A 27,576-nucleotide genomic window follows, 5' to 3' on the forward strand; every position below is an offset into this window, starting at 1 on the left:
TAAGAGATCTGGATTCCCAGGTGGCCAAATCCCCTGTTCAGCTTTGAAAATCTCAGCCCCGGTGTCCAAAGGGAATGGCAGTGCAGGAGGGCTGGAGGTCGGTGGGAGGGAACCTTGATTGCCAGGCCTGGTACCTTGATTGCCAGGCCTGGTACCTTGACTACAGGTCCTGTTTTTGAAGCAAAGCCTCTTGCATTTTAAAATCTCACTGCGATGAGGATCAACTTGTGCCTTGAATCGTGCAACTTTCACGAGTTTCAGCACAACCTGGGAAAAGCCACTTTGCACAAGCAGCCGGTGCTGCGATGAAACCCGGGGGCTCAGAAACAGCCTGGAATGAAACAGCAAATATTTCCTGGTGCCAGTATCTGAGAGCCCGCAGTGCTGTTCTCACGCAGTTCTAGCAGGGGCGAGGAGCAGCCAGCCCGGAGCAGAGGCACCTGCATTTAGCCCAGGTGTCAGCCCGGACTCCCCGCAGGGCTGCTCGCGGCGCATGGGACCGCGCTGGGCAGGGGCTGGGCCCGCAGGTGCTGGCTGCACAGAGCGGCACGAGCCGCCAGCCTGGCCTTGAACGTCAGCGTGCAAGGGGGGCGGGGGGAGCCCAGTGCGGTTCCCAGGCTCAGTTGCTCAGGCGGCGGGAGCTGCGGCAGCATCCCTGGAAGCCGGGCCCTCAAACCCCTCCTCTCTCTCCCTGCTTCCTGCCGTGCAAAGATGGCAACCGAGGGGCTGCACGAGAACGAGACCCTGGCGTCCCTGAGGAGCGAGGCGGACAGCCTGAAGGGCCGGCTGGAGGAGGAGCGGGCCAAGCTGCACGATGTGGAGCGTGAGTCTGGGGAGGGGCACGGCTCGGACTGCAGCGCAGCCCCCCCGCGGGCACGGGCGGGGGGTGCAGCGCGGGCATCCCGGGGCGCGGTCGGGCCGAGCGGCGCCCCTAGTGCGCGCTTCTAGCGCGGTGCAGGTGCTGGATCCCGGGTTCCAGCCGTCCGGGCACGCGCTGAGCTGCCCCCCGCCCCGCCCCGCCCCGCGTGCGGACAATGGGCAAGCGGCGCGAGCGTCCTTTGCACCCCGTTGCCCTGCTGAGTGCGGGGCCTGAGCCGGGGGGGCTGAGCCATTCCCCGAGCGCCTGTCGTGCCCTGCGCCGGGGAGGGGAGCAGCTGCTGCTGCTGCTCAGTGGGTGCTGTGATTCAGTAGCATCACTGGGTCTGACGCTCACGTTGGTCACGGTTGGTGGCGGCAGCAGCCGGAGTGAAATCCTGGCCTTGGAGTCGGGGGGAGGTTTGCACTGAGCCGGCATTTCATCCCTGCGGCGTGACTCCCAAGGGGACCATTGCCGCGTTCCAAAAACCCAGCCTCCCCTTCCCAGCAATTCAGTTGTCAAGTCATCGACATGAATCCAGTGTGTAATCAAGCGCCCTAGTCACTGCAATACAAATAAATGATCGTGCATAATTTTACATCCCCCTCCCCTTTTACTCTGGTTAATACAAAATAATTTAACCTTGTTAATCTGAAATCCCTGAGATACAAGACACTATTATTAATAGTAATATTATTTATTATTTACTTTTCATTCCTTTTTTTTTAAACAAATATTATAGGTATAAATTGCAACATTTTTCTTGTACTATAGGGGTGATTTTGCCAGTAACTTTTGTGGGCTTATTACAACTTTGATCCTCCTGTCTTTGTTTTTGAAGTCTGTGTTGAAAGGGGATACAAACCAATATTTAGTGATTTATGTGATCACTGTTCGTTACTCCAGGGGAATGGCAGGAGTGACTATATGTAAAATTCAGATTTAAAAAAAAAATACACCTGCTACTTTTCTGTAGTAAATGAGGCATTTTCTTGCCTAAATTTGATTATCATAGGTTTTGTCAATGTCCTTTTAATAGGAATCATTGAATGGAGATGGCCTCCTTACAGAAACATTACCATAAATCAATACAGTCTTGCAGTATAATTTCTACAGTATGAACAATGAGGCCTCAATTCAGCAAAACACTTAAGTACATGCTTAAAACCATCTCTGTTTAACAAAGCATATGCTTAACTTTAACTGTAGCTGTAGTCTCATGATGTTTGTGGAATACTCTCCACATGTTTTTGTTTACTTCATAGATCTGTAAATAAACGTTTTCCTGAATTTTGTTTGATTAAGGCTGCGTATTTGCCCAGGGTTTGACTTCTGTGACAAAATCTGTGACTTTTAACATTTTTCCCCTTTAAAAGTAATTTTTTTCACCCTAGTGTGCCCACTACTGAGCAAAATTCCTCCATTATTTTTATAGATTTAGTTCTGTGTTGAGGCTTCTGGTCTCTCTGTGCTTTAAAACTATTTCCAACAGTTATTTCTATTGGGGAAATAAATTAAATAACTTCCTTTTTTGAAATCTAAAATTATGACTGTCACTTTTTGCCATGACAAAATCATGATTTTTCCCATTTTCCCCGAAGACAAACTGCCTGCCTTAATAGCTTTTCCCTTCTTTGTTCAATTATATTTTGAACTGTAGCTCTGTGGAAAAAATGTGAATAGACATCTGAAGTCCTACCCTTTTATTTGATTTGCCATCTGGAAAACTCTCAGGGTTAATTACACCATTTAAAAGTTCAAATTGAAAATATAAACAATTATTTTGTCTATTCGATTCATAGATTTTAAGGCCAGCAGGGACTGTTATAATCATCTAATCTGACATACCCCCTTTCCTCCCACTCCCCCTTCTCCCCTGCATAACAGGCCAAAGAACTTCACCCAATAATTTCTGCATCAAGCCCCATAACTTTTGTTGAACTATAGCATACCTTATAGAAAGATATCCAGTCATATTTGGAATATTATGGGCCCAATCCTTCACCTTTACTCACACAAGCTACCTCTTGGGAATAGTCCTGGTCAGTGCAGTGGAGCTACTCGCTTGAGTAAGAGTTGCAAGGTCAGGCCCATAGTTTGCAATAGTGTTTTTACAAATATTATAAATATTTCAGAATTGTTATATTCCTATGAAGTCTGTAGGGATCAGTGTTCTAAGAGAGTTATTTATACTAAAATAGCCAGTTCTGCCGAATTTATGTTGATTAACAGAAAGGAAACATGTAGGCTATTGGCAGTAAAAAGATTTGTTTTATTTGATAAGTTCTGGACACAAGAATTTCAGCCTAGTCTTCCAGTTGCCATAACACTCTCCAGCATTTGTATTTTGATTATATTATTTCAGGATCTCAGTAGATCATTTGATTGGCTTCACTTGATGAGGAGTGTGGGAGGGGGGATGTAGTTTTTCAATGGGTTTAGTTGATACTTTTTGGAAAGGCTAGTTTGCCTTTAGCCCCTCATGAAGATCATTTTGTAATGGACGAATTGTCAGGAATAATGGGCAGCAATTTAGTTCCCTTGCTATATGAGGTTTAGTGTCTTGTAGGGCAGTGTTTGTAGCTAAAAGCATTATTTCAGTTTCTGGCACAGTCTGCAAGGCTGATGTGTTTTGAAAGATGATTATTGAACAGCCAATCCATTAGAAATCAATTTCAGACTTAGGCAGAAATTGCTCAGCTGATTGTGAGCCAAAGAGCCATCTTTGTAGGGTACGGATGCCCGTCCTTTCCCTGTGACAGCCCTTCCTAGCTCACATGCTTTCCCATCACTGCTTAAATACAGGACAAAGATTTTAGCTGTGAGTTTTGTCATGCAGGGATCTGTTTACATTAATATAATTGCAATTTAGGGTCTGAGTTACCCACAACTTTCATCGATAGCGATTGCAGCTACCCAGGGCAATCACTTATCACCATAGGGATTGAACTCAGAGCTCCAGCTCCAACTCACTTGAGCTAAAAGAGGAAAGGCCAGATATAAAGGTGCACTGAAGTCAATGGGAGTCTTTCCACTGATTCCAGTGTGTTTGGATCAGGCGCTGTCTCTTCTAGCTGATCACAGTGGCTGATATGGGCAACCCACTAGCAACTGACATGCACTGAAGCACTGGATCACTTCAGCGTGTCTCTGGATCAGGCTCTTTTTGGTCTCCGGGGCCCGGGCACACGGCTGTTTTACAGCACACCACCTCCTAGGATTCCTACTCCAGCCTCTGGCTCGAGTAGCAGCCCCATTCCTCCATGCTCCTCCTTGTCAGGTGTTTTAAGGTGGTAGAGCCACTAGATCAGGGGTGGGCAAACTATGGGCCGCATCCAGCCCACCAGCCATTTTAATCCGGCCCTCAAGCTCCCGCTGGGGGAGCAGGGTCTGGGGCTTGTCCCACTCCGGCGCTCCAGTCGGGGGGCCACTCCGCGTGGCTCCCGGAAGCAGCAGCATGTCCCATCTCCGGCTCCTATGCATAGGGGCAGCCAGGGTGTTCCGCTCCGCACACTGCCCCCGCTCCAAATGCGGCCCCTGCAGCTCCCATGGCCAATGGGAGCTTCACGGGCAGTGCCTGCGAACGGGGCAGTACGCAGCAGAGCCGCCTGGCCGCAACTCAGCATAGGAGCTAGAGTGGGGACATGCCGCAGCTTCTGGGAGCCGCTTGAGGTAAGTGCCACCCAGAGCCTGCACCTCTGAGCCCCACCCCCCCGCACCCCAACCCCCTGCTCCAGCCCTGATCCTCCTCCTGCCCTCCGAACCCCTCTATCCTAGCCCAGAGCACCCTCCAGCACCCCAAACCCCTCATCCCCAGCCCCACCCCAGAGCCTGCACCCCCAGCCAGAGCCCTCACCCCCTCCCGCACTCCAACCCCAATTTGGTGAGCATTCATGGCCTGCCATACAATTTCCATACCCAGATGTGGCCCTCAGGTCGGGCCAAAAAGTTTGCCCACCCCTGCACTAGATCCACATAAATGGAGATACAATGTCTCCTCCTCTTACTCTGGTTACGTGAGGCCAGCACAGAGTCCTGTTGCTCCTGTGTGAAAGGAGGCAGCATGCCCCTGCTGAGCCCTTCATAGAATGAACATCACTGGGTCAGAAACAAATTAGTGTTCTCAGCTGATGCCTCTCCCCCCCCCCCCCCAGACAGCCTCAGCATGAGGCTTCAGGGGTGCAAGATGGCTTTGAACTGTGCCAGTTGCAGTGGGGTGGATTTCACACTGAGGTGCCTTTGCACATTCATTTTTACAGCCATGTCCTGTTGGAAATCTAAGATTATTTATAGAAACAGCAGATGGAAACTCTGCTGAGAAATAACTTAAAACATTGTGAGAACTCCAGCTGGAGGATTTTACTTAGGAGTCTCCACAATGAATAGAAACTGTTTCACAGAGTCATATGTTTTTAGAAATAAACACTTGCTATTATTCAAACACCAGTCAAGTGAAGTGCAAAGGCTTTGTTACGCTGATGCAGGTTAATGTCATAAGATACGATGCTGTCTCAAAAACTGCTCAGCCACTCAGCCCACGCAGAGGCGCATAATGCCTGCGGTTGGCACACAGACTTCCCATGGCTTCCAGTGGGAATTCTGAGTGCAGATCAAACCTCTGAACTGACTGAAGTCCAGTACCTATAGCACCTTGAGGTCAGAGCTGCCACATTAAAATGTCCTCACATTGCTGGGACTGAAATTATTTAAAAAAAAACTTTTATAACATTAAAAGCACTTTCTGAGGATTTTAGAACCACAACAATAATTTGAGACAAAACACTGCACTAAAAAGTGAGATCTCCAAAATCTTATGACATTGTATATAATTTTTCAAACTTTTTTTAAATTCTGAACAAATGTAAAAAGTCCTAAATAATGTAGATGAATTTTTGTAAAATAAACACCACATACAACTCTCTCCCCCCCAAACAAAACCTGGTATGTTTTGATTAGATGGCATTCTCTACGGTCTCGTCTATTTCTAATAGCTGTGCTTCAGTGAAGAATACTATACATGTGGTGTTAGATGTGCTTCAAGTGAACTTCGAGCCTGATCTTGCACTCACTCACCTGACTAACTACTCACCTGAATAGACTCATTGTGCCACCTGAAATTACTCATGTGGGTAAAGTCACTCATGGGTATTAAATGTTTGCAGGCCCAGGGTTTTAATATGGAGCAAACATTTGGTGATTCTCTTTATGGTTAATTCTCCACAGTTCATCAGGTGGCGGAACGTGTGGAAGCCCTAGGTCAGTTTGTGATGAAGACCAGGAGAACTCTGAAAGGCCATGGCAATAAAGTCCTCTGCATGGACTGGTGCAAAGATAAAAGACGAATTGTGAGCTCTTCCCAGGTGAGGAAATGTGTAGGTGCTATTCGAAGTCAGTGATAGCCAGGCACAATTCTGATAGCTACACTAGGTAACGTTAATTGGAAATGAAATCTACGTTTAGTCTAAATGCTTTCATGATGCCTAAAGCATTCTTTTAGCAACATATTTGTTCAGAGAACACAAACCAGACTACTGAGTAAAGAATATAATTCTGGTAAGCATCACCACACCTATTGGAGGTGAGACCCTAAAGACCCCTCATCTATTTTTCAAACAGAATTTTTCCAGTGTTCAGAGTACGTTAGCACATTACATATGCAGTATTACAGCAAGCTGGTTTGGGAGCAGATGCATCTTATTCTCTCTGGACACTCAGTATGCAGCACTTCACCCCATCATTTGAATTAACATATGAAGAGAGAGAATTGGGATGGAGAGGTCTGAAAACATTCTGATTCTACTTGAAAGGTCTCCGTGTGATCTGTGAACATGAAATCCTTTCTGTGGTCTGGAAGATGGATGTGGCCTTAAAAATAAACAACCTCACTCAGCCAGCTAGAACTATTACAAATATTTGGACATTTTGATAAACAGTCATTAAGTCTGTTTGGATCAGTCTTATGTCACAAAGTTGTGCAGGGGAATGGGGGAGGTATTGAGATAAAAGCCTTTCACTTCTAGGTCACTGGTTCACATTCAGAATGGTAATGGCTGGAACTTGTTACATCTGACGGCTGTTCATTGGCCTCTATGAAATGAGTTGCTGGTCTCAATCTACCGCCTACAAGATAGAATAGGATATCTGCATCACAAACCACCATGAGAGTTACTGCTGTCTGGCACCATCCTTGGAGGTCTCAGTCAGGAGACCAAAGATTGATCATTTACTAAGCTATTTTTTGAAGTGGTAAAGTATCAGTGTATAGGTATGAAAGCAAAAGAGAGAGAGGCTTTATTCCACTTTAAAATATGTGTCCTGAAAAAAACCACACCCAGTGATTCTGTGAACCAGTCTGGGGGTTCAGGTATTAGCACTGCAGACACGTTGAGGTTTGTTTTTTGTTTGATGGCACTTCGATCATTTCATTTTGCATTTTTTTTAAACTTCTATTTTAAGAAATTAATGAGCCCAGGGACAATAACAATAGCTGGTTACAAACAAACAATTCACTCTTCCCAGACTGGAATGTTAAAGGATATTATGCCAGCCAAAGGTAATTGGCATCAACGCACAGATAAGGTGATTATGTAGCACACTATTGGTTGCATGTTCATTCTTGTTAGTAGGTTACTTAAGTGGGCAACTAAAAGTTAAGTAAAAGTAGTAGTAGAAAAAGGGGGAGCAGAGAAAGGGTGGAATGGGAAAAGAAGATCAATAGACTGATCTGAAGAGGAGATGTAACTGAGAGGATAATTATGAGCTAAGATAAGTTCATTTGTAGGAGAAAAGAAGGAGAATAAAAATTCATCCAGGTGGTTGTTTCTTGAGAAGATAATGATCTCCATGATAAGTGTTGAGAACAGCTCCTTCCTTTCACTTAAAGGCTACATCTACCCTGCGAGCTAGTGCCTGATTCCCCTACTCGCATACTCATGCTAGTGTTCAGCAAGCTTGCATGAGTACAAGTAGCAGTGTAGCCCTGGTAGCATGGGTTGGGGCAGTGGAGACACGACTGAGCTGTGTCAAGTACATACCCACCAGTTTCAGGCAGGTGTGTACTGGGAATGGGTAAGCCATGCCGCTGCTACCACTGCCCGTGCTACTGCGTTTACACTACTATTTATCCTCACACTAGCACTCATTGAGCTAGTGCAAGTTGGTGTATAACCCCTAGCTCATAGTGTAGACAGCCAGAGAGGGAGGGTCTTGCTCTCTCTGTGGGCTAAGGAAAGGTCTTTTAAAGAGAGTCATGAGTGCTAAGACTGATTTTCCAGAGGCACACTGGAGTTGCATTTACAGAAATAACTAGCCTAATTATGCGGTGTCTCTGATTCATAGCGCACTTCACTGTTGCTAATAGCAGTGTTGTAAAGGTGGTGACACATTTCCTGGGGAAATAACTTCTGTCCCACATGCCAACAGCAGTGCTTTGCCCAGAACTCTGAAATACGGGAGTGAAAGTACACTTTGAAGCCCCTAATTTCTCTCTCCATTGTGTGTTGAATTTAGGATGGGAAGGTGATAGTGTGGGATTCCTTCACTACCAACAAGGTAAGTGGACTCCTACAGTTTCTGTATATAAAGCCAAATATGGCTGCTCTGCGCGGATGTGCTAGAGATGGAAGTGGAAACCCTTCCCTCTCTCTCTTCTTCAGTGCACCAGATCTCCTGGCACCACTGCCTGGGCACTAAGTGCTTGGGAGTTTGAGCTTCCCACACTCTGCTCTCCAGCTGGAGTTTGAGCATGTCATTATTCTGGGCACTGGCTGGTGCAGAGCAGAGCTGGCGACGTGCAGGCTACACCTATAGAATATCTGTAGTGAGTGCCATGAATAAGCATGTGCCCTGGCATATTTTGACCCCTTGTGTTTTCTCCTGGCTTCTTTAGCCATAATGTCCCCAGATGTTCCTGCATGAGAGATGCTGCTCCCTCCCAGTGTGGCTCAGGTCTGCGTAGCCTTAGCAGAAGCTATAGCTAATAAAAAGTGTCATTAGCATTATAAAAACAGGCCGGTGTAATGTACCTTTGAACAAATGCTGCAATGACCATCCAAAATGTGGAGAGTTCTAAAGTGGCCCTTGCAGGTGTCCAGCATCTTACACAATTGTCCTGGAGTAATTCACAACCAGTCACTTTGTGCTGGGAAATAAGGCTAGAGGTACCAAGAAATGCATGACTTGGCAGTTGTGGCTTGATTCTCATCCTCATACATTCTCTTGCTTTCACAATGAAAGTTGATCTTGAATTACAGCTTGATTCTCCACTATTCAGGTTTAGGAGCAAAAATCTGTTAAAAAATGGGCATGGTCTCTTATCTGTTGTCTATTTTCATTAAATACAGCAAGGGGTCATGACAGCATTTGAGCAATTTCGGCCTCTGTATGGTTATTTTAACACCAATTAGTGACATGATAATACACTCAGAAGTTGATTCTTGAGCTGTAAGGAGAATATTATGTTTCAGGAACATGCGGTGACTATGCCATGTACCTGGGTGATGGCATGTGCATATGCCCCATCTGGATGTGCCATTGCTTGTGGGTAAGTAAAAGCTCTTGCAACTTCTTAAACTAGAGGAGCTGTGACTTTGTGTCCCAAGTAAATGTAACTTATGGAGCTGGGGGAATATTTTAAAATGTTGGCTCTTCCCTTCCCCTCTCCTTCCCCCCTTTCTTCAAGAATGCTTTAGAAAACAATTTGGAATCCTAGGGAAAAGACCTGATATTTAGTAGTTTTAGCAGAAAAAAGCAACTATCCAACTTAATCAGATGAGTATTATTTTTTAAAAAAAATCTTTATATGTGGCCGTCTTTACCCATCACTGGAATTGATTGACAGCTTAACAAATACTGACAGTGATATCATTTGGATGCTATAAGCCAGTGGTTCCCAAACTTCTTCCACTGCTTGTGCAGGGAAAGCGCTTGGCGGGCCGGGCCGGTTTGTATATCTGCCGCGTCCGCAGGTTCAGCCGATCGTGGCTCCCAGTGGCTCAGTCCGCGCCGCTTCCAGCAGCTCCCATTGGCCTGGAGCAGCAAACCGCGGCCACTGGGAGCTGCGATCGGCCAAACCTGTGGACGCGGCAGGTACACAAAGTGGCCCGGCCCGCCAGGCGCTTTCCCTGCACAAGCGGCGGAACAAGTTTGGGAACCACTGCTATAAGCATTTAGGAAAGTGTTGCATCCAATGGGCCTGGTTCTGTCCCACACTGGTTCACATGGGTGTAACTCCATTGACTTCAGTCGTGTTACTTCTGATTTGTACCAGCATGAGAGGAGAAATGGACCCAAAGTAGGGCCTGATCCAAAACCCCTTGGAATGAATGGAGTCTTTCAATGGCATATTTTGATAACCTCGTGACTTTGTTCATATGGAGCAGAAATCTGTCCATGCTTCAAACTTCTGAAAATATCTTAGGACCTCATATTGCCCTGGGCCTATATAAGTAACATTCAAGTTTGAAGCACAGACAGCTAAAGATATCTGTTCCATAGGAATAAAGTCACATAGTAATCAAAACATGCAATATGGGCCTGATCCAATATGCAATATGGTGTCAGAGGGAGTTTCACAGTATGGGCAGATCAAGGGCATGTAGGGCCTTGAGACTGTATTAAGTTATGTGCAAATTTAGTACACAAAGAAATTGAACTCCTGCTTTTTGTCATCTCATCATTAGATCATGGAACCTCAAATGTTAAATACTTTATTCCAAAGAATTCTTTTTCAGCAACACAGTCAATATTTCCACTGCCTATTTTCAAGCTATTTTGAAAGTATTATCTTTAAGGCATCTGTTGCTATATGTCTTTTTCCATAGAAGATGTGCCAAATTCAGTAAGTTGGATAAATGGTAACATCATGAGAGTAATACTAAAAACTTAATTCAATAGAAAAATGGCAATTTGACTTTATTCAAAAGATTAACTGCAAGGTTACTACTGGATTACTTGTCAATAAATGTTGGATGGACTGTGGTTCAGTAACAAGCAGTTTATTAATTAAATGCATGTAATAAATACTAGGGACTAGGTCCTCAGTCCCACTTCCAGCTGTTCAAGCAGTACAAAATAGCCATACATTTGCCATAAAGAAGCAGCTGGGGATTCTCTTAGCATATGGGAATCCCAGGTGGTGTAATAGAATGGAAATCTACATTTGTAAGGATTTGGTGTTGCAGAATTTTTAGTATATTTCACCCTTATGTTTGTTTCTCATCCCACTTTTTCTTGTCATTAATGTTTTCTCTGTCTTTTTTTTTTTTAATTCTTAACTCTAGTGGCCTGGACAATAAGTGTTCTGTGTATCCACTGACGTTTGATAAAAATGAAAATATGGCTGCAAAGAAGAAATCTGTTGCAATGCACACAAACTACCTGTCTGCCTGCAGCTTCACTAACTCAGACATGCAGGTAAATACATTCAGATTCAGCATATAATACAAAACCATGAGCTGGATTTATACTTGCTGCTGCAGAAAGATGCAAAGTATGCTTCCTTGCACCAGAGATGGTCATTGTGCAATGGGGTATTCACATTCTGTGCAAGGCAGTGGTTCCTGCTAAGAAGGACAGCATCCATCTCTGCTGAAAGCTCCATAAAAGCTCTTGCTCACAGAGGCTGTAAGTAAGGATGTGCTGATTCAGATTTTATATATTTATAGATTTTATTTATAAATTTTTATATATATAAAATATATATATCAGGTGAGCTGAAAAACAGAGAGACCAAGTAACTTGCCAAAGATCTCACAGGTATCCTATGGCAGAGTGGGGAATAAAACGCATGTCTTCTGAGTGCCAATCTGGTGCCTTAGTTACAAGACCATCCTTCCTATTTAATAAATAAATAAACCCCAGCTCCTGCAAGATCATGAGAGTATGTGGGCATGAAAGATTCCAAGATAATCGTCTATCCCATTCTGGTTTTAGAATTTAATTGATGTTATGCTTATTATATACTGTTGTAGCAAAATAAATGGGAAGAGGGGGTATTTTCATTGTTATGCAGACTATGAAGTCTGGATAGAAAAGATATGCTTGTTTCCTTGGCTATTTACAGATATTTACAGCTCTTCCTAAGGAAATATCAGCTAGGATTGCTTCTATTTCAGGACATGAGCTACCCAAGAGTGAGCTGTTATTTGCCATTATGTGGTTTCAGTAATGAATCTGAGATGCTGATTCAAGTCTATTGCTATGGAAACAGAGGAAAGTCAAGGATTTACCCAGAGTGCTCTAGTGTACTTAATTGTGGCCTTACAATGCAGGAGTCCAGTATAATTCGGGCAGAGTAAACATGAAGTCTAAATTAGGTGGAATGTTGTTTGTGAAACACAAAAATAGTGTTTTGCTTTCCTGGTTATACCTGTGTGAACCATGGCTTTTTATTTTTGTAGGTTTTTAGTATTCTCTTCATAATCAAGGAGTGAAAACAGCAGAGTTTTACTTTTATGCTCATGTAGAATACAATAGATATTATAGATTGATATAGATACAATAGGTATTCTACTGAATAAATTCCTATTTATTATTTGTGTAGCACCAACCATGTACGTAGGTGCTTTAGACAGACAGCTCTGGAGGAGCCCTGACCCGAAGAGCTTAGTCTAGCTATACCAAGATATTGAGTTGGGGATCAATAGGTGTTTATGTTTTGAGTGATATTTTGTAGTGCTGTTTAAAATATAGCAGTGAAAAGAAGAAAGAGAGATCAGAAAATTCAACCCAAGCTGGCCTTACAGCTCTCCTTCGGGATGCTGGTTGTTGGGAAATAGTCTCCATTTCTGGTATAACGACCCTAGGATAAAATTACTTTTAAAACAATTAGGCTATGGTGTCAAATGTGCATAAACAGTTACAAGCTTTTCCTAATACTACTTTTTGGTTAAATATTAGTCATTTGGATGCACTGAGCAGTTCCTTTCCTCTTGGGACACATCTACAATGGACTTACTCCCACCCATGGAATAACCCCAAACATGACTGAAAGGCCTCATCCTGCCGGGAGCTGAGTACCTTATGTTAATAACAAGGAAAGCCGCTCATCACTTTGTGGGAGACACACAGCACCTTCACAGGAGCAGGCCCTCTCATGCAGCAATGTGAAAACCATGTTGCCCCGCTCCAAGCCAGCTGCACATACATTAGTAATATCAGTACTTGGGGATCTCCAAGCCAGCTGCACATACATTAGTAATATCTGTACTTGGGGATCTCCAAGTATTTTACATGCAGAGGACAGACAGATGGTAGAAGAGTTGGGAATTGAACTCAAGTACTCCTGAGTCACTGTCTCTTAAGAACATAAAAACATAAGAACGGCCGTACCAGGTCAGACCAAAGGTCCATCTAGCCCAGTATCCTGTCTACCGACAGTGGCCAATGCCAGGTGCCCCAGAGGGAGTGGACCTAACAGGCAATGATCAAGTGATCTGTCTCCTGCCATCCATCTCCATCCTCTGACAAACAGAGGCTAGGGACACCATTCCTTACCCATCCTGGCTAATAGCCATTAATGGACTTAACCACCATGAATTTATCCAGTTCTCTTTTAAACGCTGTTATAGTCCTAGCCTTCACAACCTCCTCAGGTAAGGAGTTCCACAAGTTGACTGTGCGCTGTGTGAAGAAGAACTTCCTTTTATTTGTTTTAAACCTGCTGCCTATTAATTTCATTTGGTGACCCCTAGTTCTTGTATTATGGAAATAAGTAAATAACTTTTCCTTATCCACTTTCTCCACATCACTCATGATTTTATATACCTCTATCATATCCCCCCTTAGTCTCCTCTTTTCCAAGCTGAAGAGTCCTAGCCTCTTTAATCTCTCCTCATATGGGACCCGTTCCAAACCCCTAATCATTTTAGTTGCCCTTTTCTGAACCTTTTCTAGTGCCCGTATATCTTTTTTGAGATGAGGAGACCACATCTGTACGCAGTATTCGAGATGTGGGCGTACCATCGATTTATATAAGGGCAATAATATATTCTCAGTCTTATTCTCTATCCCCTTTTAAATGATTCCTAACATCCTGTTTGCTTTTTTGACCGCCTCTGCACAATGCGTGGACATCTTCAGAGAACTATCCACGATGACTCCAAGATCTTTTTCCTGACTCGTTGTAGCTAAATTAGCCCCCATCATATTGTATGTATAGTTGGGATTATTTTTTCCAATGTGCATTACTTTACATTTATGCACATTAAATTTCATTTGCCATTTTGTTGCCCAATCACTTAGTTTTGTGAGATCTTTTTGAAGTTCTTCACAGTCTGCTTTGGTCTTAACTATCTTGAGCAATTTAGTATCATCTGCAAACTTTGCCACCTCACTGTTTACCCCTTTCTCCAGGTCATTTATGAACAAGTTGAATAGGATCGATCCGAGGACTGACCCTTGGGGAACACCACTAGTTATCCCTCTCCGTTCTGAGAATTTACCATTAATTCCTACCCTTTGTTCCCTATCTTTTATCCAGTTCTCAATCCATGAAAGGACCTTCCCTTTTATCCCATGACAACTTAATTTACGTAAGAGCCTTTGGTGAGGGACCTTGTCAAAGGCTTTCTGGAAATCTAAGTACACTATGCCCCCTGGTCCCCCTCTTCCTCAAACCGCTAGAGATGCTCTCACCTCTTAATGACTATGAAGCATTTCTAGTCCATTCCAGAGAAAGCAAAAGTTTGGAGTCTTCTGTGAGCCCCAAAATATCCTAACATTTCAGCCTTGGTTTCTGTATCATTGTGGCTAACACATTTTTATTACTCCAAGGACAGGAATGAATGTGTTTTACCCAAAAGCCTGGTAGAATGCTGAATATTACCACGAGGTGGCAGATGAAGACACTTGATCCAGTGTTTCCAGACTTGCTGAAAGTCTAGCTAGAAGACTAAAACATGATAAGCAAAGTAGATCTTGCACTCCATGTTTTTGTATAAGAACAGTTTCAACTTGAGTTCATAACATTTCCAAACTAACCATGCTTATTATAAAATATAATGAAGAGCTCTGTGTTTAAAAATGGATCACACCCTTAAAACTTCTGTCTGCCCCTCCCCCTGCACATCCTTCTATGCTGCTCATTTGGCTATCAAGATGGGAAAGGCTGATAATCTAGCAGCTGACAATCGCAACGTCTCATCCTGAAAATGTAACTATTCCTCATAATACAAAAATGTATCATCCTAGATGCAAAAATAAATGAGAGATAATTTAGGATTCGATTCCACACCCTCAATCCCAAAATTTTAGCACATCTCCGCATGCAATGGGGACAGCAGGACCCAAAACAGACTGTCCTGCAATTTTTACAAACCTCTAAGTGCCCCTGTATCTACTGAAGGGTAACCAAATCTGAGCTTTTGCCAAAAATAATTTGTTTTTAACCCACGTGTAGCCCTGTAAGTGACTCTCTCTACTTGCATGATTATTTTTCCCCTTGCAGTGTGATTCATTTTGGCTTCCAACCACAGCTGACTTCTCTAGCAATTGCTTCACTAAGCATTAAAAAAAAATGGGTATGATCCATGTCTCTTCCACTACTTGTCTAGGGAGAGCCACCTTAGCACTTAAGTTGTGAGCCTTGTGATTCCTTGTTCAGTATACAGGACTGAACCATCAGACAACATTTCAGCATACAAAATTTGTGATTGTGTAAGAGCTGCTGATGGCCACAGGGAAGTTTTGTACAGTTGAGGGTCTTCATCAGGATGAGAGTAGCTGTTGGCAACGTTCAGTCATTACATGTCCAAATCCAGTCACACATTAATGATTTAGGACATGTGATGGACTTGCCAAACAATTGTTGGTCTAAGCTCATGCACACAAAAGATGTCACATTCAAATTATCTGTAATTTATACGAATTTTGTTGGCTCCAGACCTGGCTGTTTCAGGTAGTAGAATAAGAGGAGCTTAAAAAGTTTATTTAAATCCACCAACTCTTCAATTAACCCTTTTTGGATTCCAGTTTTATTAATGTGGACAGGGCAGACATACCGATCTGGGACTAAGAACTTCCTGGCTGAAATGGAAATACCAGCAGATCACAAGCTTGGATGCACTAGTTGGTGTCCCCTCAAACAACTGAGAACAGAATTAAGTTAATATTTGCTGTGTCTATCACAATATTCTGTTTTTCCCCCGCCCCCAGCTCTGCCACCTTCCTTTTGAAAAAACCATGCTGAGATCCACGTTGGTTTACTGACTCCGATCTATTGAACATTAAGTTCAGTAGAATCTCAGAGTTACAAACACCTTGGGAGTGGAGGTTGTTCATAACTCTGAACAAAATATTACGGTTGTTCTTTCAAAAGTTCACAACTGAACATTGATTTACTACAACTTTGAAACTTTACTATGCAGAAAAAAATTCTGCTTTTAACCATCTTAATTTACCTTGTCAAATCTTTTTCTAAACTTTCCCTTTATTTTTTTAGTTTACGTTTAACACAGCACTGTACTGCATTTTGCTTTCTCTCTCTCTCTCTCTCTCTGCTGCTGTGGAGTGTGGTTGACTGATCAGTTTGTAATTCTGAGGTTCAACTGTAAAATCCAATTCGTTGCGCGTGTGAGGCACAATGGTTTCTGAGTGAACCTGAGGCTTTTATGTGATGTTGTACTGTTGCCCTTTTCTCACCTACCATAGATCCTGACCGCTAGTGGAGATGGAACGTGTGCCCTCTGGGATGTTGAGAGTGGGCAGCTTCTACAAAGTTTTCATGGGCATGGGGCTGATGTCTTGTGCCTGGATCTGGCCCCTTCTGAAACAGGAAATACGTTTGTGTCTGGGGTAAGTGGGATTTTTATTTTATGATATAAAACAAGGAATGAAGGAAGGGGAAAGGAAGGGTATGTAGGAAAAGGGGAAGTTTGGGATATTGTTTAAAGAGGAGGGTGGGATATATGGGGAGAGACCATACAGAGCAAGTAGTCCTGTCACTGCAAGCACACTTCTCAAGCTGGAGCAAATTAACACTTTTCCTGAAAGGTCAAACCCAAACCCCATCAGATTGACTGTAGCTCTGTAGCTAAAGTATTTAGCAAATTCCACCCTACATTAAAATAATCCATCACGTGATCAAAAGCTTCCCTTGGGAAGGGGAAAGACCAAGAGTTAAAGCAGTAAAAGTTCATAGGGCGGAAGGTGGTGTAGGCCTTCCATAGATAGAATTCTGTTCCGCTGCACATGGCTTTTCACACTTGCCTCCTTTTCTTCACCCTACTCGTTCCCTACTTGGATTCCTGTAGAGAGCTTGATCATCAGGGGTGCCAGAGCTCTGCTCAATTCACCTGGGTGGGGCAGTCAATGATGCATATGCCATCTTTTTGATAACCCCCTCCCAGAAGCCTGGAGGTAGCTCGGGGACTGGTTTAGCATCAACACAAGTTAGATCATCCCTAGGTATTTATGTGGGGCCAGATCTTCACCCATCACTTTGCCCTTCAGCAGCACTAACGGCACATTCAGCTACTTTAATTAGGCCATCAAGGATTTATACCACTTGCTCTCCCATCTCCTCCGCCTAGGGGAATATCAGAGAGGGGATGGCAGAAATGGGACAGAAGCACACAGTACTTCACCTGATCCTTGACTGGTTGCTAGGGGACTGCTCTGTCCAGCTGCACAACTGAGTTATGGTGGAGGCTGTTTTGACATCATGTCAGGCAGTATATCAGGGAGGCATAAAGGTGTCTTAGGGATTGTCTTCACCCACTGCTTTAACTATGGACTTTTGTCTTCACTGCAAAGTTAACTTGAGTGTTGCTCCTAACTCGAGTCCTGTTCTCACTCACAAACCCTTAACTCTAGTGTGATGGTGCTTTCAACACAAGTTGGCTGGTCCTTCAGGGGGTACAGGCTACAGGTCAGACTAGTACAATTAATCAGCTGCTAACACAATCAGTCTGTAGTGTAGATGCAGGCTGGCTCCATTTGAGTGCTGCTAGTCTTCCAGTGCCCATAAAGGACAGACAGGTTCTCTCTCACAATTCACTGAGAAAGAATGCATAGAGCCATTAAGCTCACTACAGTGCAGAGAACTACAGTATATGATTCCAGAAATCTTCATGCCACACAAGAGTGTGTACAGCCCCAGTGTGGACACAGCAGCTCCAATGTTATTTCACAGTGTGGCTGCACTCATTTGAGCTATCCTAACTCAAGTGGAGTAATTCAAGTGCTGGTAAATCAAGTTAACTCTGCAGTGAAGACATACCCTATATTAGTTTGACACTGGTATAGTTAAAGTGGTACAGCCCCCTAGTGTGGGTGCAATTATTTTGGTGTAAAGGTGCATATACCAGGATAGTTTTTCCCATAAATGTAAGGGATTAAGCTATGCCCATATAATCATATTTACATATGATGTCATGCATCTGCAACTGCATGCATAGGAAGGGTTGACCAGTTTTAACTATTGAGCTAAAAATAGTGTGTAGACCAGGCCTTAGAGTAACCTCTGCGTTTTCCTGCTGCACTGTGCCAAGTGTGCCCTCAGGATTGAACCCTTGGTTTCAGTACTCAACACCCTTTTAATTCTGTTAAAAATGAATATCCTGCTCCATGTGGGGTAAATTTTACCCCTTTAAAGAACCTGTCTCCACACAGAGGAATCAGCGCAAGAACCGTGTATGTGACGAGCCAGGTTGCGCATTGTTCTTGCATCCCAAACTCCCATAGATGTCAGTGAGAGTGGTGGGCATGCAAGGAATGCAGGGCTGGGCCCTGAATGTGAGTGGGTTTTGAAATCCAAAATGTTCCCTTTCCAATGAATTTCCTTCTCCGGGCAGAGCATTAATTATCTGGTGCTTTGGTACCAGATGGAAAGTTCTTCTATTTAAATAATGACATCATAAGTGAAGAGTTGTGATTTAATTTCACAAGGGATTTAAAAGAGAGAGGAATGGATCACAAGGAGGCTGTTTAGTTTAACCACCAACTGTCTTCTTAAAAATAAATAATGCATATACTACAGCCTACTGAGGAGGAATACACTAACTAAGCAGTAACCCATAGCAGGATGGGCCTATAATATGTTCACCACATGCCTCTGGTGACTATGGAAACCTGAACAGAAAGAAAGGCAGAGTGCCTCCCATGCTAAGTCTAGTTATTACCCTCTCTTCTCATGTTACTGTTTCCACAGTTCTTTAAATATGATTTACCCAACCCCAAAAATCTGAACTTTTTTCTTATCACTGATTTGCAGATGTTTGTTTCTATTCTTATTTGTATTACAGTAGTGCCTAGAGACCCCACCTGAGATCAAGGCCTGATTATGCTAGGTTTATACGCACCCGTACTAAGAAGTGGTCCCTGCCCTGAAGAGCTTAGGCTATGTCTGTACTACAAGCTAGGGGTGTGATTTCCAGGTGGCGTACGCAATACTTATGCTAGTTCAAGTATAAACAGTAGGACAGCCGCAGTAGCCTGGGTAGTGGCGGCACAGCTTAGCCATGCTGAGGATGTGCGTGGGTTTGTTCACTGCATGGCTAAACTGGCACCTCTGCCAGTGCTATCGTGGCTACATCACTATTTATACTCACACTAGCTGTCATCGAGCTAGTGCAAGTATGTGTACGTGAGCTGGGAATCTCACCACTAGCTTGTAGTGTAGATGTAGCCTAAGCAGGCAAGACCGACAAAAGCTGGGGGCGGAAACAGAGACAGAGAGAGGTGAAGTGACTTGCCCAAGGTCGTCACACAGCAGGTCAGTGGCAAAGACAAGACTCCCAGGCCAGTGTCTTCTCCATGAGACACTTGTGGGCCTGACCCTGTGAGGTGTTGAGTACCTCTTAGGAGTGGCTGGGTGATCTCAGTGGGAGTTGTGAGTATAGTCCACCCTTCCCAAGTCATGCTCTGCACCTTGCAATAGCAGGCCCAGTTGGAAAATTCTTTACACTCTTTCTTGCGGGTATGTTTAATACCAAACTAGCTGTGAAGCAAATGGCTTCAGAGCCATGGATGGAGCTATCCCTGGCTGAGATTATTGCAGTTGTTTCATTTTCTAGTTAAGGTCATTTGAAGAATGCACCATAAAATTTGAACTAAGTAGTAATTTTTTATATCAAACATGTTAAGTGATGAAAGAGTCAGTGAAGCAGTTTAGTGGCATGGTGGGTATTGCAGAATACAACTATGGAAACAGCATTCGGGCAGCAGCGCAGGGCACCAGAAAGTAATTTTTAGGGTTTGCTGAGAAGGTGGCGCTCGGCATGAACAGCCCTGGGCTATGGCTACTCGAGAGTTGATTTCCAGCCTGCTGCTGCTGCACTGCATCTCCACTGCTGGTAGCAACTGTAGGAGTGCTGGTAAGAAACGGCCACTGGAGATTCAAACATCATGTTAATTTTCGGCTGCCTCTATTTTTGGGCCTCTGCTATATAAACTGCTAGGGCTTGATTGGTTTGAGATATTGACCTTTTGCAGCTCCCATTGACTTCAGCTGGAGGTGTGGGGTGCTCAGCAGCTCAGAAAACCAGGCCCTAGTGCAGGGGTGGTCAAACTTTTTGGCCCGGGGGCCACATCAGGGAATAGAAATTGTATGGCGGGTCATGAATGCTCACGAAATTAGGGTTGGGGTGCGGGAGGGGATGGTGGGCTCTGGGTGGGGCTGAGGATGAGGAGTTTGGGTTGTAGGAGGGTGCTCTGGGCTGGGACTAAGGGGTTCGGAGGGTTGGAGGGGGATCAGGGCTGGGGCAGGGAGTTGGGGTGCAGGAAGGGGTGTGGGCTCCGGGGTGGGGCTAGGGATGAGGAGTGCAGGAGGGTGCTTTGGGCTGGGATCGAGGGGTTTGGAGGGCAGGAGGGGGATCAGGGCTGGGGCAGGGGGTTGGGGCATGGGGAGAGGCTCGGAGGTGCAGGCTCCGGGCAGCGCTTACCTCAAGTGGCTCCCGGAAGCAGTGTCATGTCTCTTCTCCCACTCCTACGCGAGGCGCAGCCTGGCGGCTCGGCGCGCTGCCCCGTCCGCAGGCATCGTCCCTGCAGCTCCCATTGGCCGGGAACTACAGCCAATGGGAGCTGCAGGGGCGGTGGCAGCGTGAAGAGTGGAGGCCCCTGGCTGCCCCTACACATAGAAGCCGGAGGGGGGGCCATGCTGCTGCTTCCGGGAGCTGCATGGCACGGCCCCTGACCCTGCTCCCCGGCTGGAGCGCCAAGCAAGCCCCAGACCCCTCTCCCCAGTGGGAGCTCGAGGGCCGGATTATAAGGGCTGGCGGGCCGGATCCGGTCTGTGGGCCATAGTTTGCCCACCCCTGCCCTAGTGGTTTCTAAAACTGGGTGCCCAAACTTAGAAGCCACTTCTGAAAATCTGGGCCCAAGTGACTTGCCAAAGGCCACACAACGAGGCGGCATTAGAGCCAAGATTAGAACTCAGGAGGATCCTGACTTTCAGCACTATGTTCAACCCACCAGTGCTGGCCGTATAAGAAACAGGAAACCCACTTTCTTACCTGCTGTAGCGCAATGTAATTAGACAGTAAGTCTTGTGCTGCTTCTGATTATAAAACTAGTGTTCACAACAAGAGAACATTTCCTGGGGAAGAAAGGAAGGAAATGAACGAGACAAAGGATGAAAAAGATAGAGTAGACAGAATGGCTGAGTAGTTTAACTGAACTATTGTTTTGCCGCCTGTAATTCTCCAACAGCTCCTTTTACGTACTGCAAGGGAGTATTCTACCTGTCTATCTAATCGTAATGTATTTATTCCAGAAAGTTTCTGAAACAACTGCAAGGTTTTTCTGTACAATCTCACTGCATGTATTTCTGCCAGACCCCCTAGGGGTAAAGTTTCAGGAGGTCTGTGGCCCACCTTCTGTGGTGGAACATTTACATGCATAACTGAATTGCAGGTGCAAATCTGAGTGCTGGTGCCTCCTTCTAATCAATTGCAGGTGCCAAACAGGCAGTAAGTGGTGCAAATGCTCAGATTTGTTCCTGCAAATCTTTGCATGCTCATAAAAAGGGGGACCAAGTTTCAGGCTTTCTGAAAATATAGCCTCAGTTTCTGGAGCAGCTTTGCTAAAGTGTATCCTTTTAGGAGATGTGAGGTGCAGAGCTTAATTGGGATTGAAAGGGGGTGTTTAAGTCTTATGTGGGGTTGATTTCACCTGTGTGAATTGGTGTGTGTATAATGCGGGTAATTATTTCTCTTTTTAGGGGTGTGACAAGAAAGCAATGGTTTGGGACATGAGGTCTGGACAGTGTATCCAGTCATTCGAAACTCACGAATCGGATATCAATAGCGTCAGGTCAGTGCATTTCTGGCAGAACACTTTTACAACAGTGTAATGTTAAGCTACGTGTTGATTTTTATTTCTGAAAGCCTACTTCATTTGACTAACACATTACTGTACTCTGTTCCCCCCTGCACAGATACTACCCAAGTGGGGATGCTTTTGCCTCTGGCTCTGATGATGCCACAGTAAGTTCATTCAAGAACTTCATTTGGAAAAGATTTGTTAAGTCTCATGTCATAAATCCCTACGAAGAATGGGCCAAATTCACAGCTCACATGAAGTGATTTTATTAGACCCAAGTTATTAATATGTAGATATGGGGAAATGCTTGCAGAATTCCTAGCTGGCCTTTGGAAGGTTTTGGGGTTGGGACAATTTCTGTGTGAGATCTTCCAGCTTCGTGCATGCTATCAGATGAGCAGGGTCACTATGGGAGGCATACAAGGAGTTTCAAAAAGATTTTTAGGCAAATACTCAAACTCCCTCCATTAATCTGCCTGTAAAATTTGCAGTCACATCTGTTTACACAAGCAAACTAAATTTGCATGTGCTGCTGTATGCTCCCCTGAGTTTTGTAGGCACATAAATAGTGTCCAGCTGAAAATTTTCCCTTAAAACCTTCGACTGACTCTCTGCCATTTTAAATTGTGCTCCATTCTTGGGAACTGCTAGGAGGGCTAAACTCCTTCTCCTCTGTGGCTGCTCTAGTATCTGGCCCAGATCCTCTGGTGAGGCCAGATGATACAGAGCATAAGTCACAAGTGATTGTGCCAAAGGTAGCTTTAAGCTGCTGCTCTGTGTGGGCCAGTCTGTCAGCACTGTGTCAGTCTAACGTACTCTGGGCTGCAACAATCATGAAGGCACAAAAACACAGGCAATATTTATCACTGCGCCAACCTACTTCTGAAGTATAGACTATCCAACTTCCAAGGGTTCATGTGGAGACTGATTGATGCTGTATCAATATGTGTGTTTGCACTTCACTCAAATTTATGTTCTCACTTCAGAGAGAAATTTATAGAAACTAACATCAGCTTTACCCTCTGAAAAGTGGTGAACATGTGACAGCCCCATCATGAGGCATCAGCAAAGACAGGATATGGGTTGGATATGGGTTTTTAAGCACCAACTCACAGTTCTCTCTCCCTTGATGTAAAGGAGTAACTCCAGCAGCTCGTAGCATTAGTAGGCCGTTATCCTCTATTGGAGTGGATTCTGACTCTGGAAGTCTTCAGGTTAAGACTGGATGCTTTTGTGAAAGGTATATTTTAGCCACACTCAAGTTAATGGGCTTAATACAGGAGAAACTGGATGAAATTCTATGGCCTCCATTATGCAGAAGGTCAGACTAGATGATTTAATGGTTCCTTCTGACCTTCAAATCTATGAATAAGACCCTAGGAAAGGACATGGCACATTAAGTTAGCATGTTACATGCAATATGCTATTATCCCATAATGATCCAGTTTTGCAACATGATTCTCATCCACAGTCAATGGGTCTACATATGGGTACAAAGGAATCAGAATCTGGGCTGAAATTTGTCAGACTTCAAAGGGGGATCTTCAGAAGGAATTTGGAGATATTTTCTGTTTGCTCAAGCATTGCCTTTAAGCTTGCATGGGACACAAAGTCTTACTGAAGTACTCGGACAATGTAACAAATTTTGGACCTAATCCAAAGCTGATTTAACTCAATGGAAACATTCCTATTTACTTCAATGGGTTTGGGATCAGACATTTTGTGTGCTTTCATGAGAAAATGCATGCTGTTTTTAGAAGCCAAAACCCTCTGTTATAAATGAATACATCTAGCTGAGAGTACAGTGTATGTTAGCAAATAGGGGTATCATACTGTAAGGATCTGCGTTGTGGAGGCAATGAAATGGAGAAATTCTCCATCACTAAAATTCATATGAGAACACACTCATTTTTCAAAAGTGCCACAAACTATGGCAACTGTGCTATTAGTTAAAAAGAAAAACCCATCTAATCAATTGTGTGTGTATTCCTCCAAACTAAATAGAAGAATGGAAAATTCCATCTTCATACTTTGGGGGATGGAGGTGGGTCAGTTCCTCTGATTACTGGGTTGGATTTTTTTTTTAAATTAGAAATTGCAAATGGCTGCTTTACATTGAGAATGTTGAGAGCAGCACTGTAAGACTTCTGTCACCCAAAAAGAATGCCTGGGATGCTGTGGAACTGAGTGTCCTGACTGATTGATGGGCTGTCATAAATGTATGTTGATATAGGCTTTTTCTCACCTGGAGTGAACTGACCCATTTGTCAGAATTTTCTGACAGAATTATTCATTAGCTCATAGCTCCAGGAAACGCTGACTTCAAATACCTTGTAATTTATAACAGGTCTGTGAATAATATAGTCTCTGCTTTATGCACAGACTTGAATATTAGCCACTTTTCATTAGTAAGACTTAATATTAAAACAACCCCAGCTAGCCAGTGTTTGCTTAGACTTAACTTATTGAGGCAGGTTAGTTGAAATACAGTTTCAAAAGCACACATGATTTCAGGGCTGAGTAAGTGCTGTTCTCCAGGCTGCTGAAATTTTTGGTCTGAATATAGAAGTTTCCATATTAAACAAGTTAAAACATATTGGCAAATAATAGAGTAATGGACTTGTGAAGCCAAAGGCTGTAGGGCTGAATGGAAATTTTTCAGCAAAAGGTGTGTGCTTTTTTTTGGTTGGAAAATGCTGATTCTTCTAAATCAAAACTGAAATGTTGTGTGGAAATGTATTGATTGTGGTTCAACTTTCGTTGGGAAGCTTTCTCGGGTCTAGGATGGAATTTTCTGGAATTTCCCTCTGTGGTTTCTCATGAAAAATTGTGAACATTGTTTTTCGTCCTGATGCAGAATGAAAACAAATTCTGAAAGCTTCCATTTTTGTGTGAAATGGAATTCTTGTTTTCTGGCGAGCCCTAAAAAGCTGTACGCACCCTCCAATTGTAAACACATAATGAAGCAGGAGGGCAGATAGACTGTGGAAGAGCTGTATGTGTATACTCTGAATCCAGGAACCCACAGTTCCTCTCTATGTCAGCATGGAGAGATGATTTGAGGAATGGCCAGCGGATCACTCAGTTTAGGCCAGTCAGCCTTAGGGCATTTAGATCACAATTAGGATCCAGATGTCTAAACAGCCTGTGTAGTCCCAGGTACTCTTATAGTCCATAGGCAGAAGAGCAGAAGCCGCACGGCCATTCCACATCATGCCCACAGGGTTGGAATTCCTGTCCCCTTCCTCCTCATACTTTGCGCAGGGTGAGGGAGCAGCAATTGGGTCTAGAACTTAGTGTTGAACATATGTTGTTTTTGCTTTAATTCTAGTGTCGTTTATATGACCTTCGTGCAGATAGAGAAGTAGCAATTTATTCCAAAGAGAGCATCATTTTTGGAGCTTCTAGCGTGGATTTCTCTCTCAGTGGTGAGATTTGAATTTTGGGGGATATGTAGTTTTTTGCTGTGGGGAGGCATTTAGACTGGGATGCAGCTGAGGTTGTAATGTAATACTTTTTCAGTTTAAATTGAGAACATTTGTTATTACAAACAAGAGCTAAATTAAATATGGAAAGAAATTTTCCATCCATTAAAATATCTTCTTCCTTTGTAAAAGATGTTTTTATTAAGTAATGTAATTGGTTATTTTTTAATGTTATCAACAAATAATATGTGGCTATGAGGTAAAATCCTGGCCCTATTGAAGTCAATGGGAATTTTGCCATTAACTTCAGTGGGGCTAGGATTTCACCCATCATGTTTAAATCCACCTCAAATGCAACTAGAAATAGAATATTGGTCAATTTTTGTATTTAGGGTACATCTATAAATAGTTCATGAAAGGTTAATAAATGATTAATAGATGTTATAAGCATGTTACAGACCTGAGTAGTATATGATATAGGTGCTTATAAGCACATGAGTAGAAGTTGCTGTAGGTGGTTATATAAGCCACAATTGTGAGCAAGATATTGAACTGTTGGACTCTATAACAAGCTATAATAATTGATTAACCATTTATTAAAACATCTATTAATCACTTGGTAACCCTTTATAAACAATTTTATAAACATACCCAGGATATTTTTGTCTGATATTAATTGTTAAAGTGCTCTATTTGCCTTCAGTCTATATCCCTCTTTTGAATTAATCTCTCAGCTGTAACAGTTGAAAGATATTGCATGTTTTTAATAAGTGCAATCATGGAATTTTTAATACTCTTTTAAAAAAGAGGGCTCAAATACCATTACTTTTCAGTTGCAGAAGAGGGCCTCCACTGGTCAGCTATTACTGGCAATTAATATCCATGCAGAGCCATGATACTGACATGTTAAGCATCATTTTCTGTAGCAAAGTGGGCACCCAAAATCTGAGGCTGGACTTGCATGATATTACTTTGGAGTGCATAAAGAGTAATTTAGTCCAATTTAGAATGAACATATACACCTTTGTGTTGAAGCAACATCCTATAGTGCCCATGAAAGTAGAGTGAGGATGGCCTCGTATTTAAGGCATAGGATTGAGTATCAGGAGATCTGACTTCTACTCCTGACTCTGCCTCAAACTTCTTACAAACAGCTTTTGCTTCAGCCAGAAAACCCTCCTTCCTCTCCTTTCATTAACTGTTACTATTTAACCATTTAAGCCATTATTCTGTATAAATGTGATTCTGTTTGCAGGTCGCCTACTATTTGGTGGTTACAATGATTACACCATAAATGTATGGGATGTTCTGAAAGGGTCTCGTGTATCCATTCTGTTTGGTCATGAAAACCGAGTTAGCACCTTACGAGTTTCACCTGATGGAACTGCATTCTGCTCAGGATCATGGGATCACACTCTACGAGTAAGGGATTTTTCTTTCCAAAAATACAGGGATTTCCATTGGTAAATTCATTATAGAAAATGTCCAGGGGATGGAATATGAAACCAGTTGTTTCAAAGAAATGAAAGCCCAGTAACATCATGGCTACTGCTGCAAACAGTGGATAACGCCTAAATATTTCCCCAGGTCAGGAATATATTCACCATTAAAAGAAAGTGTTAGCAGAACATTATCACTAAACAATTATATAGTGGGAAATTATGAAATTATCAGTTAAAGTAACTGCTCCACCCTCAACTCTTTACCATTAACATCATTTACAAGTTCCAAGAAAAGAATTAGGCTCTCATGCAAATTAACCAGCTTTTGTATAAAACCTATGTGTTTGTATGGAATATAAACTATAATTCTCTAAAGAATTGTTCGACTTTTATCTCTACAGGTCTGGGCGTAAGCCGCAATGCTGTTTTCAAATACAAATGAAGATTGAAACCTTGGGCTACAAAAAAAAAAAAAAGGAAATTTCAATCTGCAAATGTGAAATGTCCTTTAGAAAGATGTAGCATTTCTATTGTAGTTTCCATGACTTATTGATGAGTTGCAAATCAAAATAAAACAAACACAAAAAACAAGCTA

The 27,576-nt window shown here is 43.3% G+C and overlaps 1 protein-coding gene across 1 annotated transcript; it reads left to right on the plus strand.

Moving 5' to 3' along the window:
- Positions 1 to 647: 647 nt before the first annotated feature.
- On the plus strand, positions 648 to 27,457 carry GNB5 (G protein subunit beta 5). The gene is made up of 11 exons (XM_024199708.1): positions 648 to 823; positions 6,080 to 6,216; positions 8,366 to 8,407; positions 9,322 to 9,398; positions 11,137 to 11,269; positions 16,505 to 16,648; positions 22,014 to 22,105; positions 22,230 to 22,278; positions 25,446 to 25,542; positions 26,795 to 26,961; positions 27,383 to 27,457. The coding sequence occupies exons 1-11, from the start codon at positions 712 to 714 to the stop codon at positions 27,392 to 27,394; spliced, it is 1,062 nt and encodes a 353-aa protein (XP_024055476.1). The 5' UTR covers positions 648 to 711; the 3' UTR covers positions 27,395 to 27,457.
- The last annotated feature ends 119 nt before the right edge of the window (positions 27,458 to 27,576 follow it).

Source organism: Terrapene carolina, unplaced genomic scaffold (genome assembly GCF_002925995.2).
Source record: "Terrapene carolina triunguis isolate 2854851 unplaced genomic scaffold, T_m_triunguis-2.0 Scaffold67, whole genome shotgun sequence".
Lineage (NCBI taxonomy): Eukaryota > Metazoa > Chordata > Testudines > Emydidae > Terrapene > Terrapene triunguis.